General features: G+C 42.7%; 1 protein-coding gene across 1 annotated transcript in view; it reads left to right on the top strand.

Annotated features, from left to right (window-relative positions):
* The first annotated feature begins 6,456 nt into the window (after positions 1-6,456).
* The window catches only part of LOC121440431 (myotubularin-like), a 119,429-nt gene continuing 111,773 nt past the window's right edge, over positions 6,457-14,112 (top strand). Inside the window, exon 1 of the mRNA XM_041641188.1 lies at positions 6,457-7,108. Coding sequence (XP_041497122.1) covers positions 6,457-7,108 — 652 coding nt within the window. The remainder of the gene's footprint in view (positions 7,109-14,112) is intronic.

Raw genomic sequence — 14,112 nt, 5'->3', positions numbered from 1 at the left:
AAGTGGTTTCTAGAGCAATCGTGTCTCATCTTTATGCTTTGCTGCATGAAGGGCTTATTCACTGAGGGGAGGCATGGCCTAGGGAGGGGAAGGAACTCCAACTGACAGTTGTCATGAAATTCTGGCAGGAAGCAGTGGGGAAGCATTCCTTTCGAAAAGGATGTACTCTTTTTGTTTCAGTTTATTTTGTGAGACAGGATCTTGATATGGAGCCAGCAGAAACTGGCTTCAAATGTGCCATCCTCCTGTCTACCTGCCAAGAGCTAGGATTCCAGGTGTGTATGGTCACAATATGTGTTCTTGCATCTCTCATGCTTCCAGTTGTTCTTAGTTACTCCTGGTTCCCTATGCAAAGCCTGCTTTCTCTTTTAACCTTGTTCTATATTACTTATTGGGAAAGAAGTGGGGGCATGCCAGGGAATGCATATAGAAGTCAGAGGACCCCTTACAGGGATCATTTCTCTCCTTCTACCACATGTGTTCTGGGGATTGAACTCTTTTGGTCAGGCTTTGCAGCTAGCCATCTTGCTGGTCCTATTTGGTTTTTGAAGAAATGTCTAATATACCTCCAGCAGATCTCAAACTTGCTATATAGCTAAGAATGATTTTGAATTTATGATCTTTTCATCTTCACCTTCCAAGTTCCTGGATGACAAGTGTGCATCAACATGCTTGTGTTATGTGGTGCTGGGATCCTATCCAGGCAAGCACTCTACCAACTGAGCCACACTCCCAATCTCAAGGCTTTTCTTCTGAAGTAGGACACAAAACCCCTGTCTTAGACTAAACCTGACCTTGAAAAGTAGCTTTACAGTAGAGACAAAGCACAGAGAACATTGACATCAGTGAGTTTGATTTTTGTTCTTTCTGCTCCACCTACTTGGGAAGGCTTACTCATGTTGTTCTAATTCGGATAAGATATACACAATATAAAAATGGGCCATTATAACCATTTTAAGTGTACTATTTATTAGTCTTAAGCACCCACCTGCATAGTGCTTTCTACAGGAGCAGTGACCCTTTGCATTGCTATCAGTGGGACAGGATGGTTCTAATTTCTTCTCATCCTCATTGACACTTGATTTTTCTACTTTTAATTTAAATTTTTTTCTATTCCCACGTGCCTGTGCATGCTCTCATACGCACATGACATAGCCTTCGTGTGGAGGTCAGAGAAAAAGTTTGCAGAGTTGATTCTCTCCTTGCACTCTATGGGTTCTGGGGCTAGAACTCAGGCTGTCAGGCATGGTGATAAGCACCTAAGGAGCCACTTTGTCACTCATACATGGCTTTGGTTATTGCAGCTCTGTAATAAATTTTGAAATCAGGAAGACTGGGTTGCATTTTTGGAATCAATTAATGACAATATGTATCCTATGTTAAGTTTTCTACTTTGCAAAACATCATTTGAATTTTGACAGGAGTTGCAATGAAGTTATAGATCAATTTGGGTTGTACTGACTTATTAACAGGACTGATCCTTCTGATCCATAAACTTGTGGTATCTTTCACACATTTGTGTCTTTAAATTTTTCTGTCAAGAATAGTATAATGGTCTTACTATACACGGTTTTCCATAAACGTTTTGTTGCTTTATGAACTTTAGCCCAGTATCATTCAGATTAAGTGGCTGTTCACTGACAGATTTTTCATGTTTTTTTTTCAGTTTTCATTATGTGTTTGAGTGGTATAATGCTCATGCCACCATGAAATAGTAAGATAAAAAGAGAAAGCTCTTTTAATAACATGTTGGGGGTAAATCATGTTTGTTTTTCTTCACAGGGCTTACTTCCTCAAAAAATAATGTAAGAAACTGAGATTGAAAAACAAACTTAGTTAGATGAGGTGGTGCATGCCTGTAATCCCTGTACTTGGGAGGCAGAGACAGGAAGATTTCAGTTCAGGTCAGTGTGAGGCACATATGAGACTCTGTCTCACAAAACAAAAGACTGGGGCTGGAGCTCTGCTGCACCAGGTTAGTAGACGTGAGTTTTTGGATTTTGATCAACAGCACTAATAACAAAAAAAAAAGAAAGAAAGAAAAGAAAAAACCCTCTTAGGATTGGAAGTGCAGAGAGTAGGAAAATCTCGTGAGTTTGACTTTGGATTTGCAGTTGAACTTCAGGACTTTTTTTTTTCACCATGTTGCTTTCTCTACTGGACCCCAGAGTCATGTCCCCCACTGTACCTCCTACCCTGCACTGTGAACACCCTATGTAGTGATGCTTCCTGGGAAACAGGGTGTGTCCAAGGATCCGTGAGAACAAAGAACCTAGATTTGTCTGTGTGAATATTTTCACACCCCATTACATGCTTTAAACCTGCACTTAGCAGCTGGGAAAATAGAGGTTACTGACCAGCCAGTCCCTCCAAGGAGGCCCATCTCAACTGTGAGTTCTAGGAGAAAAGCAGGAGTGAGAGAAACAGCATCAAGCAGCAGCAGCGCTTTTACCTACCTGTGAGACATAGCTACATCTCCATTGCACTCATGGTACAGCACAGCCTTGCTAAGTGTGTAGGCAATCCTCTCTATCCTTCTTCTTCCTGGCTCCCTCCCCCCATGCCATAACGTCGGTTTTCTTGAAATACAGCTTATCTACACTGAAATGCACTCATACATGTTAAGTTTATAGTTGGAGCTCAGGCAGCTGTACACAGTTTCATAATGACCATCACGAGCAAGACAGTGCATTTGTATAGTTGCAGCTCGGGCAGCTGTACACAGTTTCATAATGACCATCACGAACAAGACAGTGCATTTGTATTATCCCCTAAACTCTTACTGTCGCTGCCCTTGGAGACAGTTTTCTCCCATTTGTAGTTGACTGGTCACCCCAATCAACTACAAGTCTGACTTCAATCACTCTAATTTTGTCTTTTCCAAGCTGTAGTAAGGAGTTGCAAGTGTAGGCCGTTGGTTGAGCACTTGCCGAGCATGCTGAGACTTTGAACTTTGAATTAATCTTCAGTACCATAAAATCTATAATATAAACAGAACAGCATAGTCTCTACTAATTTGTACAAAGTTTGTTTCACTTAACACAGTATTTTTGTAACTTATTCATATTGTAGCATATATTATAACTTTTTATTGCTAAGTAATATTCCACTATGTGCATATATTATCATTGATTTAGTCATTTACTAGCAATGGGAATTCGACCATTTGCATTTTTATTCATTTTTAGTTATCATAATAATGGTTTTGAGATATATATTGAGACACGGTCTCATGTAGCTGAGTCTGACTTCACATACCATATGTAGCCAATGATCTAAACCAAATACCTAGTATGTTGACACATGCCTGTAACCTCAGCAGAGGAATGCACTCATTTGACAGATGAACGAAATGAAGGTTTATAGAGCAGTATTTTTACAGATGAACTAGGATTTGAATCTTGGTACCTTGATGCACAGCTTTCTCTCTCATCTCTTTCATAGTCATCCTGGTGGCTTTAATACATTTTTAATTAACCTGAATACCTAAGAGTGCAAAATTTTCCAAACATATTCTGGACCGCTTTCCCAGAGGAAGCAGTGCTTTGAAAGGTAAAATGGCTTTCCCACAGCCAGCAGCTTGCCTATAGAATCACTGAGATTTACTGGGATTCAAATCTCTTTCTGATTCCAAGCGCATCCTCCTTGGGCCCTGAGCCTCACATGGGTATTCGTAATCAGCCTTTCCTCAGTCTGTTTCTCCCTTCACCTTTCCCTATCCTGGCCCATGGAGTTCAGTGAGTGAGAAATGGGAGATGGAAGGCCAAGCTCTCTCAGAGCTCTCTATTAGCTCTGCCTACCACACTCCCCCAACTTCAGTGAACAGAGTAACATCCAGAAGGCAAGAGTCACTCAACACAAGTCTTAGCAATAGCAAGTATTTCAGGAGGCCAGGTTGGTAGTGGGGACACAGACAGAAGAAATACACTAGGTATGGGATGTGCAGCTCTAAAAGGTTGTTGGAGAGGTAGTATTATGTCCCCCCATCTATTGCTCACATGCCCCAAAGTGACAGGCCAGCCATCTCCCCATAAACCCCCTGCCTTGGGGAAAATATGTGTACATCCGTGTGCAAAGTGCGGGGAAAACTGAAGAATGGTTTAACACACACACACACACACACACACACACACACACACACACACACACCCTACCCTGAAGGAATGTAGGACTTGTTGAATTATACAGTTGCTTTGCTAACGGGTCAGTGGCAACTGCTCTGTTACACACAAAACATTTTTAACTTTCAAACTGTCAAATCTATGTGTTCCTAGGATCTCTATCACACTGAGAAGCAGGCACGGCAGGGGCCATTGTGTCTATTTTCTAGCCTAGGAGAAAGTTTTCTCTACTGCCCCTTTCTGGTTGGTCTACATCCTTACACAGATGAGGCTAGGCTGGGGTCAGACTCAGACGGACTCTGAAGAAATCCCTAGAGGAACTCCTTAAGATGAAGACCACCTGTAGCCTCTTCACCCCCCCCCCCCCGACTTCCAGCTTGAGCAAAAAGGCTTTAGCCTCATTCTTGGACACTTAAAACATGGTTAATGTATACAAGTCTCCATGCAAGCTGTGGCTTTCCCTCCTCCCATCTTTATTCTCCTCTCCCCCTCTGCCCCAAGATTGACAGACATTGAGAATCCAGCTATTCCGTAGCCACCAGGGAGCCTCTTCAGCATGCAAATTTAATGAGCATGCTTTGAAATACAGCACAAATGTGAATGTAATTCAAAGAACTTCACAGTCTGGGGAGGGGAGCTGGCAGAGCAGACATTCAAGCAAATGATGACATCAGTACAATGAAAAGGACTCTGGGGGAAGCTTCTAAGTCTGCCTGGCCCAGAAACAAGTGTTATTCTGCTCTCTGTCCAGGAGTTTGGCTAGTGCAAAAAAAAAAAAAAAGTGGAAAGGACTAGAAAAAAAAAAACCAACCCTGGAAGATCCAGAGAATAGAAAGTTCCCCGTCAACTTGGAGGGCAGAGAAGCAGACTGGGAGAAGTGGCTAAAGAATGAATTGGTTCACAAAGGTCTTGTTTTTTTTTAATCTCAGAAGTCTCTCTCTCTCTCTGTCTCTCTGTCTCTCTGTCACACACACACAGACACACACACACACACACAAGCTCCCCCTTAATCCCTGAGTAATAGAGCACTCAGGATCCCACCGTAGATGTCTGAAATCATAAATGGTATCGAGTGTGTATTAATATAGACCAATGAAAACAGCAGAATCCATGAACTAAGAAGAGTAAGAAGTTAATAACAACAGGTAGCAATAAAATAGAATAAAATTATAATATTCTTGGGCTTTGAGGCCATTACTAATTGAAAGAAGGGTTAAACAAATTTCATGAACAAATATCATGAAGCACCACTACAATCAATCTGACAACTAACCCAGCAATGAAGTGACTAATAGGTAGAAAGTAGGCAGAGAGCATGAATGCCCTGGAAATGGGGTGATTCACATCTCAGCTGCAATGGAGCTGAGTAGCAAGATATTTCATCACCTCAAAACAGTGGGAAATGTAAAACTTATGAGTTGTTTATTTCTGGAATTTTCCATTTAACACTTTTGGACTACTGTTCAACAGTGAATAACTGAAACTATGGAAAGTAAAGCTAAATATGGGGTGGGGTACTGTATAATGACATTTGGATATATTTGTGTGTGTATTTGAATGATATTAGGCAAAAGAGTTGCTTTTAGATTTTAGAGAATGAACCAATAGAAGAAGAAAAAAGATCATGGTGAAATAATCCCTGTTTACCTAAATTTCTCGTGTAAAATCAATGTGCAACGCAAAACCAAGAGACATCACATCCATTCTTCTATGAGTCAGATTAAGGGTGTTTATTTGATTAAGCACTGAGCTATCTTCTTATTTTTGCACCCCTCCCAGCTTTCACTTTCTGTTTACTGTTTCAGTGGTCATCTGACCAAATCCTAAGAAAGCAGAACTAATTTTGACCTGTTTCCTTTTACTGGTTCAGTACTGCTCCTGGGAAGGTGCTGGCACAGCATGAGATACACCCCTAGCTTATGTGGGCTTATGAGTTCCAGATACTGTACCAGAATCTGTTTCAAATTCATGCACTCAATAATAATAGTTCATCTTTGTGATAGTTGCTACAATTTAATCTAGAACAGTTTTCCCTCTAGATTCCCCCTCCCCTTTTTTGCACAGATGTAGTGAGAACCAGCACCAAAGTACTGGGGCTAACCCTCCCAGTGGTTTCAGCCTGGCACTGACTCTACAGGGGTGGATTCTGACATCTTGGCCCTGCCCATTCCCAGCACCAATTACCAACTACAATTCCCAGATGCCTCTATGCTCCGGACCCGTCAAACAGGGTTTCCCAGCAGTCTCACCGGTGAAAAGCTAGAAGAGGCTACTTAAGTCACCCAGCACCTTCCTCCCACCCCCATATCACATGTCCAGCCCCAGCCAATCAGAGATGGAAGGAGGAAAGGCAACAGCAGCTTGGGGACCTGGGAGGGTTTGGGGGCGGGACGAGCGTGGAGGGGGCGGGGCGATCGTGGAAGGGGCGGAGCGGGGCTCCAAAGCCGAGCAGCCTGGCAACTCTGGTGGCTCCTTGAGCCTGAGGTGGGTGCACATTCTCGACTGGCCTAGCGAGGGGCTGGGCGCTGTGGGGACCCAAGATGGGAGGGTCTATAGTAGGAAGAGGGACTACCTGGGCAGACGAGTCGCGAGGGCCCTGGCTGCCCCCGCGGGGGTGGGGGTGGGGTTCTCTGGAGAGCCTTGGCTTTCCTGGCGAGGTAGGGCTGAGGCCCTGGAGCCGCCGGCAGGTGTCTTCCCCTGGCTTTTCTGTTCTTCTTGCCCAAGGTACCCAGGTGGCGGCGGTCGAAGGTTGGGACGAAATCGGGGAGGGTTGAGGGTCGTCAAAACCACTGCTGGTACTTCGCTTCCCTGTTCCAGGGAGGCGAGCCCTCGGGACAGCCGCCCTGCCTTCCTGGCCACCGCTCCTTGCCCTGGCCCTGAGCACCGGGCGGACACCCGCCCTATTCCCCCTGGACCCGCCAAGTGGTGGCACCCTGGCACTGGCCACAAGCCCTTCTTTATCGTCCTAGGCCAGTGTTTTTTGTGTCGTACACGGGGGGGGGGGGGTATCTGCTTTTGCAACAGTTGAGAGAAGATCTGAGAAGGAACGGTTAGTTCCCCCCAATATGCAGTCGAAAGTGTAAACAGTCACTAGCAAGCGCTTTTGGCCCGGTTGCCTCCTTTAACTGTCTGTTGTGCTCAGAAAGTGAAAAGTAATTTTAGTATTTGCCTAAGCAAAAATAAAGCGAATCTCGCGCGAAAACTGCATTACGGGCTTGATGGACGTGTTTGAGGTATGAAACAAATGGCTTGTACTTGGTTTCTGAACCAGATCTTCTCAAGAGTGGAATCCGAGCATTTTTAGAACTGCCCTTCAGGTAGTTAGTTGTTTCCTGAATGAGGGAACTGAGGCCCAGAAGAGGTTAATGTAACAATGGCTCTAGGCAACCCAGTGGCAAAGCTGATGTGACAAGCCAAGTCTGGGGGTTTCTTGGAGTCTGTCTAGTCTGGGTTCCTCCTACCGTAGCTCAGTTCTGTTCACTGTGAAGTATCCACCTTAGAGTACCAAGACTGAAGTTTTACTACAGGTCAACCCTTTCGGAATTAAAGGAATTTCCTTTAAAATCAGTTTACTAGCCAACCTTTCCTAGATCACATATATTGGGAAAGATTGTCAAAGTTGACTCCAAAAGACTTAAGGCATTTTTACAGGATCAGATCTAGCTTTTAGGAGATCCCATGCATTGGAGATTAAAACTGGTGACCCTTTCTGTAGCAGTGCAGCAGGCTTGTGTTCAAACAATTATGAACAATTATGTGGGATTATAGATTCTAGTCCTCTTGTTATATGATTGGTCTCCTTAAAAGTCTTCTATTTCTCAAGTTGTTGGAGGTTCTATTCATTCATTAAACTTTGCCTATGGTGTAGATGCAGTGTCTGGCCTAAGCACCAGGAAGACAACAGGGAAACACAGTTAAGGACTTATTGAGTTGATATAGGGAGTGTCAGACAAAGAAAAAAGCAGCGATGTGTTTATTAGCAGAGGGGATTTGTAAAAAATAAACTTTGAAAGTGTCCAGTGGCCTTAAAACAGGCTGGCATGATGGAGAGTGCCTTTGTCATCACTTGGAATTCCTAATTTTTCATAGTTGTTACTGCACTGAAACAAACACATTGAAAATGAAATATGTCTGAGTCCAAGAGATTCTTCCTATGGAGTCATCATTTCTCCAATGAGTGCCTCTTAAATAAGTTCATCACAGCTCATTTCTTATTGTATTTTCCCCTTAAGTGCAAATAGTAATTTCAGACTCTTAGAGTGATGCTTTTCAAGTAAATTTCTGTCTCCCTAGTTAGATAGATCGCTGTTAAGTGCAGAAGTCTCCAGTGAAGTCAGGATTGCATGCTTATTTCTAGCCACTGTCTGCTGGACTTTCAGCCTACCTTGCACGAAGGTTTCTATTCTTGTATACAGGCTCGTACTGTGAACCTGTTATCTGAAATGATCATCTCTCTATGTTGCCTGGCTTCTAGAGATGCTAGCTCACTTTGAAATAGTTCAGAGTCAAAAAGCACTCGAGACCTGAGGAGCAAGAGCACTCCTTAATAAAATGGCAAAGAAGAAGTCACAGCACTTCAGTCCCACCACTTTTCCTACTCTGTGTGCTCACTGCAGACGTTTCCATTCTGTATGTTCAGTGTTTCCAAGACAGTCTTTATGATTTCTAAAAATGACCAATGTTACAAAAAGTACTGTAATAATATTGATTCAAAAAGAGAATAGGATTAATAAAATGTAGTTGCTTTAGAAACTATTAAAAACACATAGTCCTGGCTTTTATTGAGGGCCCAAAAATGAAGAGAAAAGAAGAGACTTTTAAAAACTTCCTAGGTGACATTTTTAACCAGTGCTCAGCTGATTCCAAAGGCTGGGGTTTCTAGTTATTTCTAAAGATTATCCAACTTTATAATAACATAATGAGTGTCATTCATTATTCTTTAGTCTCTCATTCTGTTTATGACCTCTTATAAGTTTCAATTTCCTTATTTTCTGGCTTTTAGTTCATTTCTTCCTTTTTGGCAGGTATTAGAGGGACAGGGACTGCCATTTGCCTAGAAGGTATGGACTCAGGATTCAGCAGTCTCGAAGACGTATTCAATGAGGGCAGTCTTCTTACTTCTTTGTCTGTTTCTGTATATAAGAAAACAAAACAATAATAATAGTTTCTTGAAGGGTTGGTGGGAGGGCTGAATGATTCCTCTACATTTAGTGCTTCAGTCTTGCACATAGTAAGCATTCAAGGAAAGTTAACCAATGTTGACTGGCTTCGAACCGCTTCCTGTCATGTTCTGTTTGGTTGTTTTGAAAGGGCTCTCACTTTATAGCCCAGTCTGGCCTGAAAGTCAGAACAATCTTCCTGCCTCAGCCTCTTTGAGTTCCATCTACGTGCCACCACACCTAGTTTTGAGTACTTCTAATAAGCCATTGGAGATCCAGTAAGGTGAATTTTCTAGACAAACTTTGCTTTCCATTGTTGGTGTGAGCTTTAATTACAGATGGCAGTGGTACCCGTGTCTGAAAGTCTTGAGGCACTAAATTCTTTTTGCCAGGTGGAGTGAAGGTCTACTTGGAATCATATTCTGCTTTTTACCACAAACAGTAACAGAGCAGGAAGGGCCTTCCAATTACAGGGCCTTGTACTTAGAAGATGGTCTTTCTTTGGCATAGCTTTCAGTATCTTTTCCCCACAGAATACCACAGAAGTCTCATTCCTTTTAAGAGTATGGAAGCATCTCTGTAGAGAATTGGCATTGTGCACAGTGATTTTGTGCTAATTCTGCCAGAGGACCAAGGAATGGTAAATGAGCCTGTGGCCCATGTGAGGTATTGGAGAACTCCTTGCATCTGGATTCTAGACAGAGGTTGAGGTCCCAGTTTTTCTTAACTGTGTGACTCTAGACAAGTTATTTTAACCTCGTTACTGATAGCTCTTCTGTTTGGAAGATGGAGGTAATAAAACCTGCCCTGCCAAACCTCCAGAGACCTAACGGAACCCAAATGTGCACTAGAAGCCTTTGTAAACCTTGCAGCATTGTCATGATTGCACTAGAGTGTTACATAAGCCATTGATGTTTGGAGAACTGGTATTAAGCAGTCTGTCTGCCTTCCTGTTGTTCTTGGTTGTCCTCTGCACTGGAGCTACGGATGTGCCCTCTGCCTCAACTCCCTCTTTTGTTTGCCTTGATACATGCAGTATTTTATTCTGATGCCCTAATGGACCTGGAACATCAGTATCCCTTTTGAGTTTCCAATCCATTCATTCCTAAAACAGTATCACTGTGTAGCCAATACTTAAATAGCAATACCAAGGTGACTCCTGTGTCGTGGAGTTTTACTCACTTCTAATCCAAGTGTAAAGGCATGGAAGGCTTCCCTTTTCCCAGTCACGTCCAGGCCTCAGTGGTTCAGTCAGACTAGAGTGGATGGCCATGATTCCGTGTGAGGATGGAAAGTCATCCTGATCTTGTGAAGAGATCCAAAGATGGGATTGTTCCCTGTATCATTTTCACCCACCCTGTCTTTAAATGACAGGCCCTATTTATGAATGATAGAGTTGGAGTTCTCTTTGCAAGGCACTTGGCTTTCTTTCTCAGTAGCTCAAGATGACTTCACAAGGAACTTTGCTCCATTTTATGCTTCTAATAGTTTAGTGTTGTGCTTTCATGGCTGAACCTCACAGGTAACTCCTGCATGTTGCAATGTTTTTCTTTGTTGTTTTGTTTTGTATTGTTATTTTTTTATCTAAGAAGGAGTACTGAGGTTCAAGATGCTTTATAAAATGTCTCTGAAACTTAGCCTGACCCAGAGCTCATAGTAGGTATTTTATAAATATTGTTGACTTGAATCAGAGGAGTAGCAACTTAGATTTGTTGGAGCATGTTGATTTGAATCATTCTTCTGTATGCCTACCGTTCATGTTCCTTAACTAGGTTAAGAGGTGGAGCCTGTGCCTTCTGCTTGGGTTCTGATAGAGGGTAAATGAGAAAAGTCTGAATGTAGCATTGGGAGGGATCTCATGCATTGCTTTGCCACCCCTTTCTTCTCAGCTTCTTGATATTTGGACTCTGTCATGAGTTTAGGCTCATTTTTGCTTTGTTTGCAAATATGTGTGGGTTAGGGAAGGGCTAAGGGAAGTTGAAGGATAATAATTAAAAGTAAAAATAAAATTAACTTGTTTGTAAGATGTTCAACTCTAATCCCATTGTACAGACTTTGACAGCGTTCGGAGGTGCCCTTTCTTTAGCATGTGATAATGATTACGTTCTGATGTCATATCCTTGAACTTTTGGTGAGAAGGAAGCACTTTGTTTCCTGAGCCTTGTAAAGGAATACACTGCTCCATCGGTGTCATCCTTTCCTCTTTGTGGGAGTGACTGGGACAGAGGTGAGCTATAACAACATTCCTAGCAGTGGGTAGTGGTGCTTTAAATTCCCTTTGTTGACCTTTACATTTCTTTATGGCCCTGAGATTGCTTAGGTGGGGATTTAAAAGAAAAGGGACTTCACTTGATTTCAGTATTGCCAAGAAATGACCCCAGCTGTTTTAGACAACTAAGAACTGTGGGTATTTGCCAGTGACCCCTGGCTATGACTCACAGTGTACCTCCTAGTTAGTGCTGTTCAAGGATAACAACCTGCAGGAAGATCTCAGGAGAGTAGGCCCTTCACACTTATCTGTGTCATTAGCAGCAACCATATAATTTTAGAGTTTCCTGGTTCTGAGGTGTTCCTTGTGTGGAACAGTGGTTGAGGATGTGAGAAAGCATGTGTCCCACCCTCCCTCAAAGAGGCTTGTTGGAAATGTCCTCCACCTCTGAACCCCTTGCTGTAAAGTCTGGTGGCCTTTCAGGCTTTCAGTTAAGCTCAGGTGTAAAGTGGAGGCAGAGTCTAACCCTGCAGGACATTTTCATTCTTCCTATTGTCAATTTGAATCATTTCTCCAGAAATTCCCTTAGTTGACAAGGATTGTCTGGATGCCCTTAACCTTCAGTAGCTACCCAGAGAGCTTGTAACCTATGCAGAATCTCAGGTCAGCTAACCCCTGCAGAATCTGCATTTTCAGGTGTACCCTGAGTGCCTATTATGTAAATGAAAGTTTGAGATGCTTGATAGAATACCTGGTCATACCCTGGCTTCCCAAGTCTTTGGAAAAACAGTAACCAATACAGAGTTCTAGATTGAAAAAAAAAAACAGGCAAAGTAAGTTTTAACAAATATTGGATAACCAATTATATGTAAAATATAAGTATATGTAAAATAGGATCATTTAATAATTAGTGAAACATCACCCTTTTTTGTATTAGACTTGGAAATGACTTGTGTATTTTGCTTATAAGACATCTCCATTTTGACTAGCCACGTGGTGCATGCTGAAGAGGAGCTTGTGCCAGTTGCAACACTGTGGGACAGTAGGGCATTCAGAGGAACCTTTTGGCTTTGATTTGCTGATGATTTCATCAGGTTAGCTTTTAGTGCCCAACCAGCTGCCTCGGTAATAACTTACATTAATGTTAGCCTTAATCTTTGCCAAGCCTTTAGCCCATTGCTTTTACATAATGTCTGCTTTGAGGGTGAAATTATTAATATAAGTGCCAAGTTTCTTTCAGAAAGGTCAGGTCTATGGCCAGCTTTCAGGTGGTAGCATTGGGATCTGGGGTGAGACTAGCATGGACATTTTTGAAAAGTCATCTTGTGGCTGCAGGATTATGTAGCTCCACTGAGAGCACCTGCTTTAGGATCACTTCTCCAACTACGCTGTAGTGGGAATTCATTTGGCCGATAGTCTTTTGGGCATTGGCCCATTAGGGCATGGTCTGAGGTACTCTTAAGTGCAGACAAAAAGCCTGCTCCCTTTCTCTTTTGGGTGGTGGTCAGAGTCGCAGCTTCCAACATCAAAAGAGGACCATGGCTCTCTATCCTTATTGTGAGTTTTTTCCCAAATAAATAAATAAATACTTGTTTTCCTTTATTCAGGGCTCTTGTGGACCTCCTTAATTATGCCTTCATTCTGGCACCCTTCGTGGGGCTTGAACCTACCACCCTGAGATTAAGAGTCTCATGCTGTACTGACTGAGCTAGCCAGGCTTCAAGGGCCAGCACAGGCTCTGCCTCAGTGGGTTTCGCATGAGGCAAGAGTATAGCATAGTCTTCTTGGTTGCAGCCAACTCCTGGGCGATGCCCAGGCTGCTGCTGTGTGGGTTATACTTGTGATTAGCCAGCAGCACCAAAATCACCTGAGGGGTTTTTACAGTAACAAAAGTTCCCTGGCTCTGTGCTTGGAGCTTCTGATTCAGCAGGTCTGGGCCAGAGCCCAGGATCCATGTTTGAGAAGTTGTGTTGCTTTCAGTGTTTCATCATAAAACATTGAGTTTACCTTTGGTTTTGTGCAGATGTACAGCTAACACACATTTTGGAAGTTCTAAACAGAAGTTGAATTTTAACCAACCCCCTTTGTGCTTAGAGGGTAAAGACACACACACAGCTTTCTTTGAATTTGTTGATGTGGTGGGCTACGTTAAGAGATTTTCTGGTTGAACTCCAGCATTAGCTGATTCGTGCTGTTGACACAGAACCATTGTGCACATGGTCTTGCCTACTGCATTGGATTGCTAGTATTTTAGTGTCTATATTTGTCACTGAGTTTTGGCTTCAGTTTTCGTGTAGTTTAATACTGTGATTGACAATGCTAGCCTTATAAAGTGAGTTGGGATGTTCCCTTTCTCTTTGCTTGAAGTCTGTGAAAGGTTGGAGCTTATTCACTTTCTTGAATATTAATAGAACTTGAGGTAGAGCCATCTGGGCCTGGGAGATTTTCAATTGTCTCTATCTGACTGTTTACCCATCTGCCCCTCCCCCTTATATTATCATCTCATTAGATTAGGGAGGCATCAAGCTCACTACTCTGAATATCCTGCCTCCACATCCCAAGTCCTGGGAAAACAGGTGTATGGCACCACATACAGCTTTGCCTTTTTTTTTTTTGGTTAATT

Source organism: Microtus oregoni, unplaced genomic scaffold (assembly GCF_018167655.1).
Source record: "Microtus oregoni isolate MIOR12 unplaced genomic scaffold, Mior012 000067F_ref0000223, whole genome shotgun sequence".
In the NCBI taxonomy this organism is placed as follows: Eukaryota; Metazoa; Chordata; class Mammalia; order Rodentia; family Cricetidae; genus Microtus; species Microtus oregoni.
The sequence above is the reverse complement of the archived record's forward strand: the minus strand, read 5'-3'. Positions and strand labels throughout refer to the sequence as shown.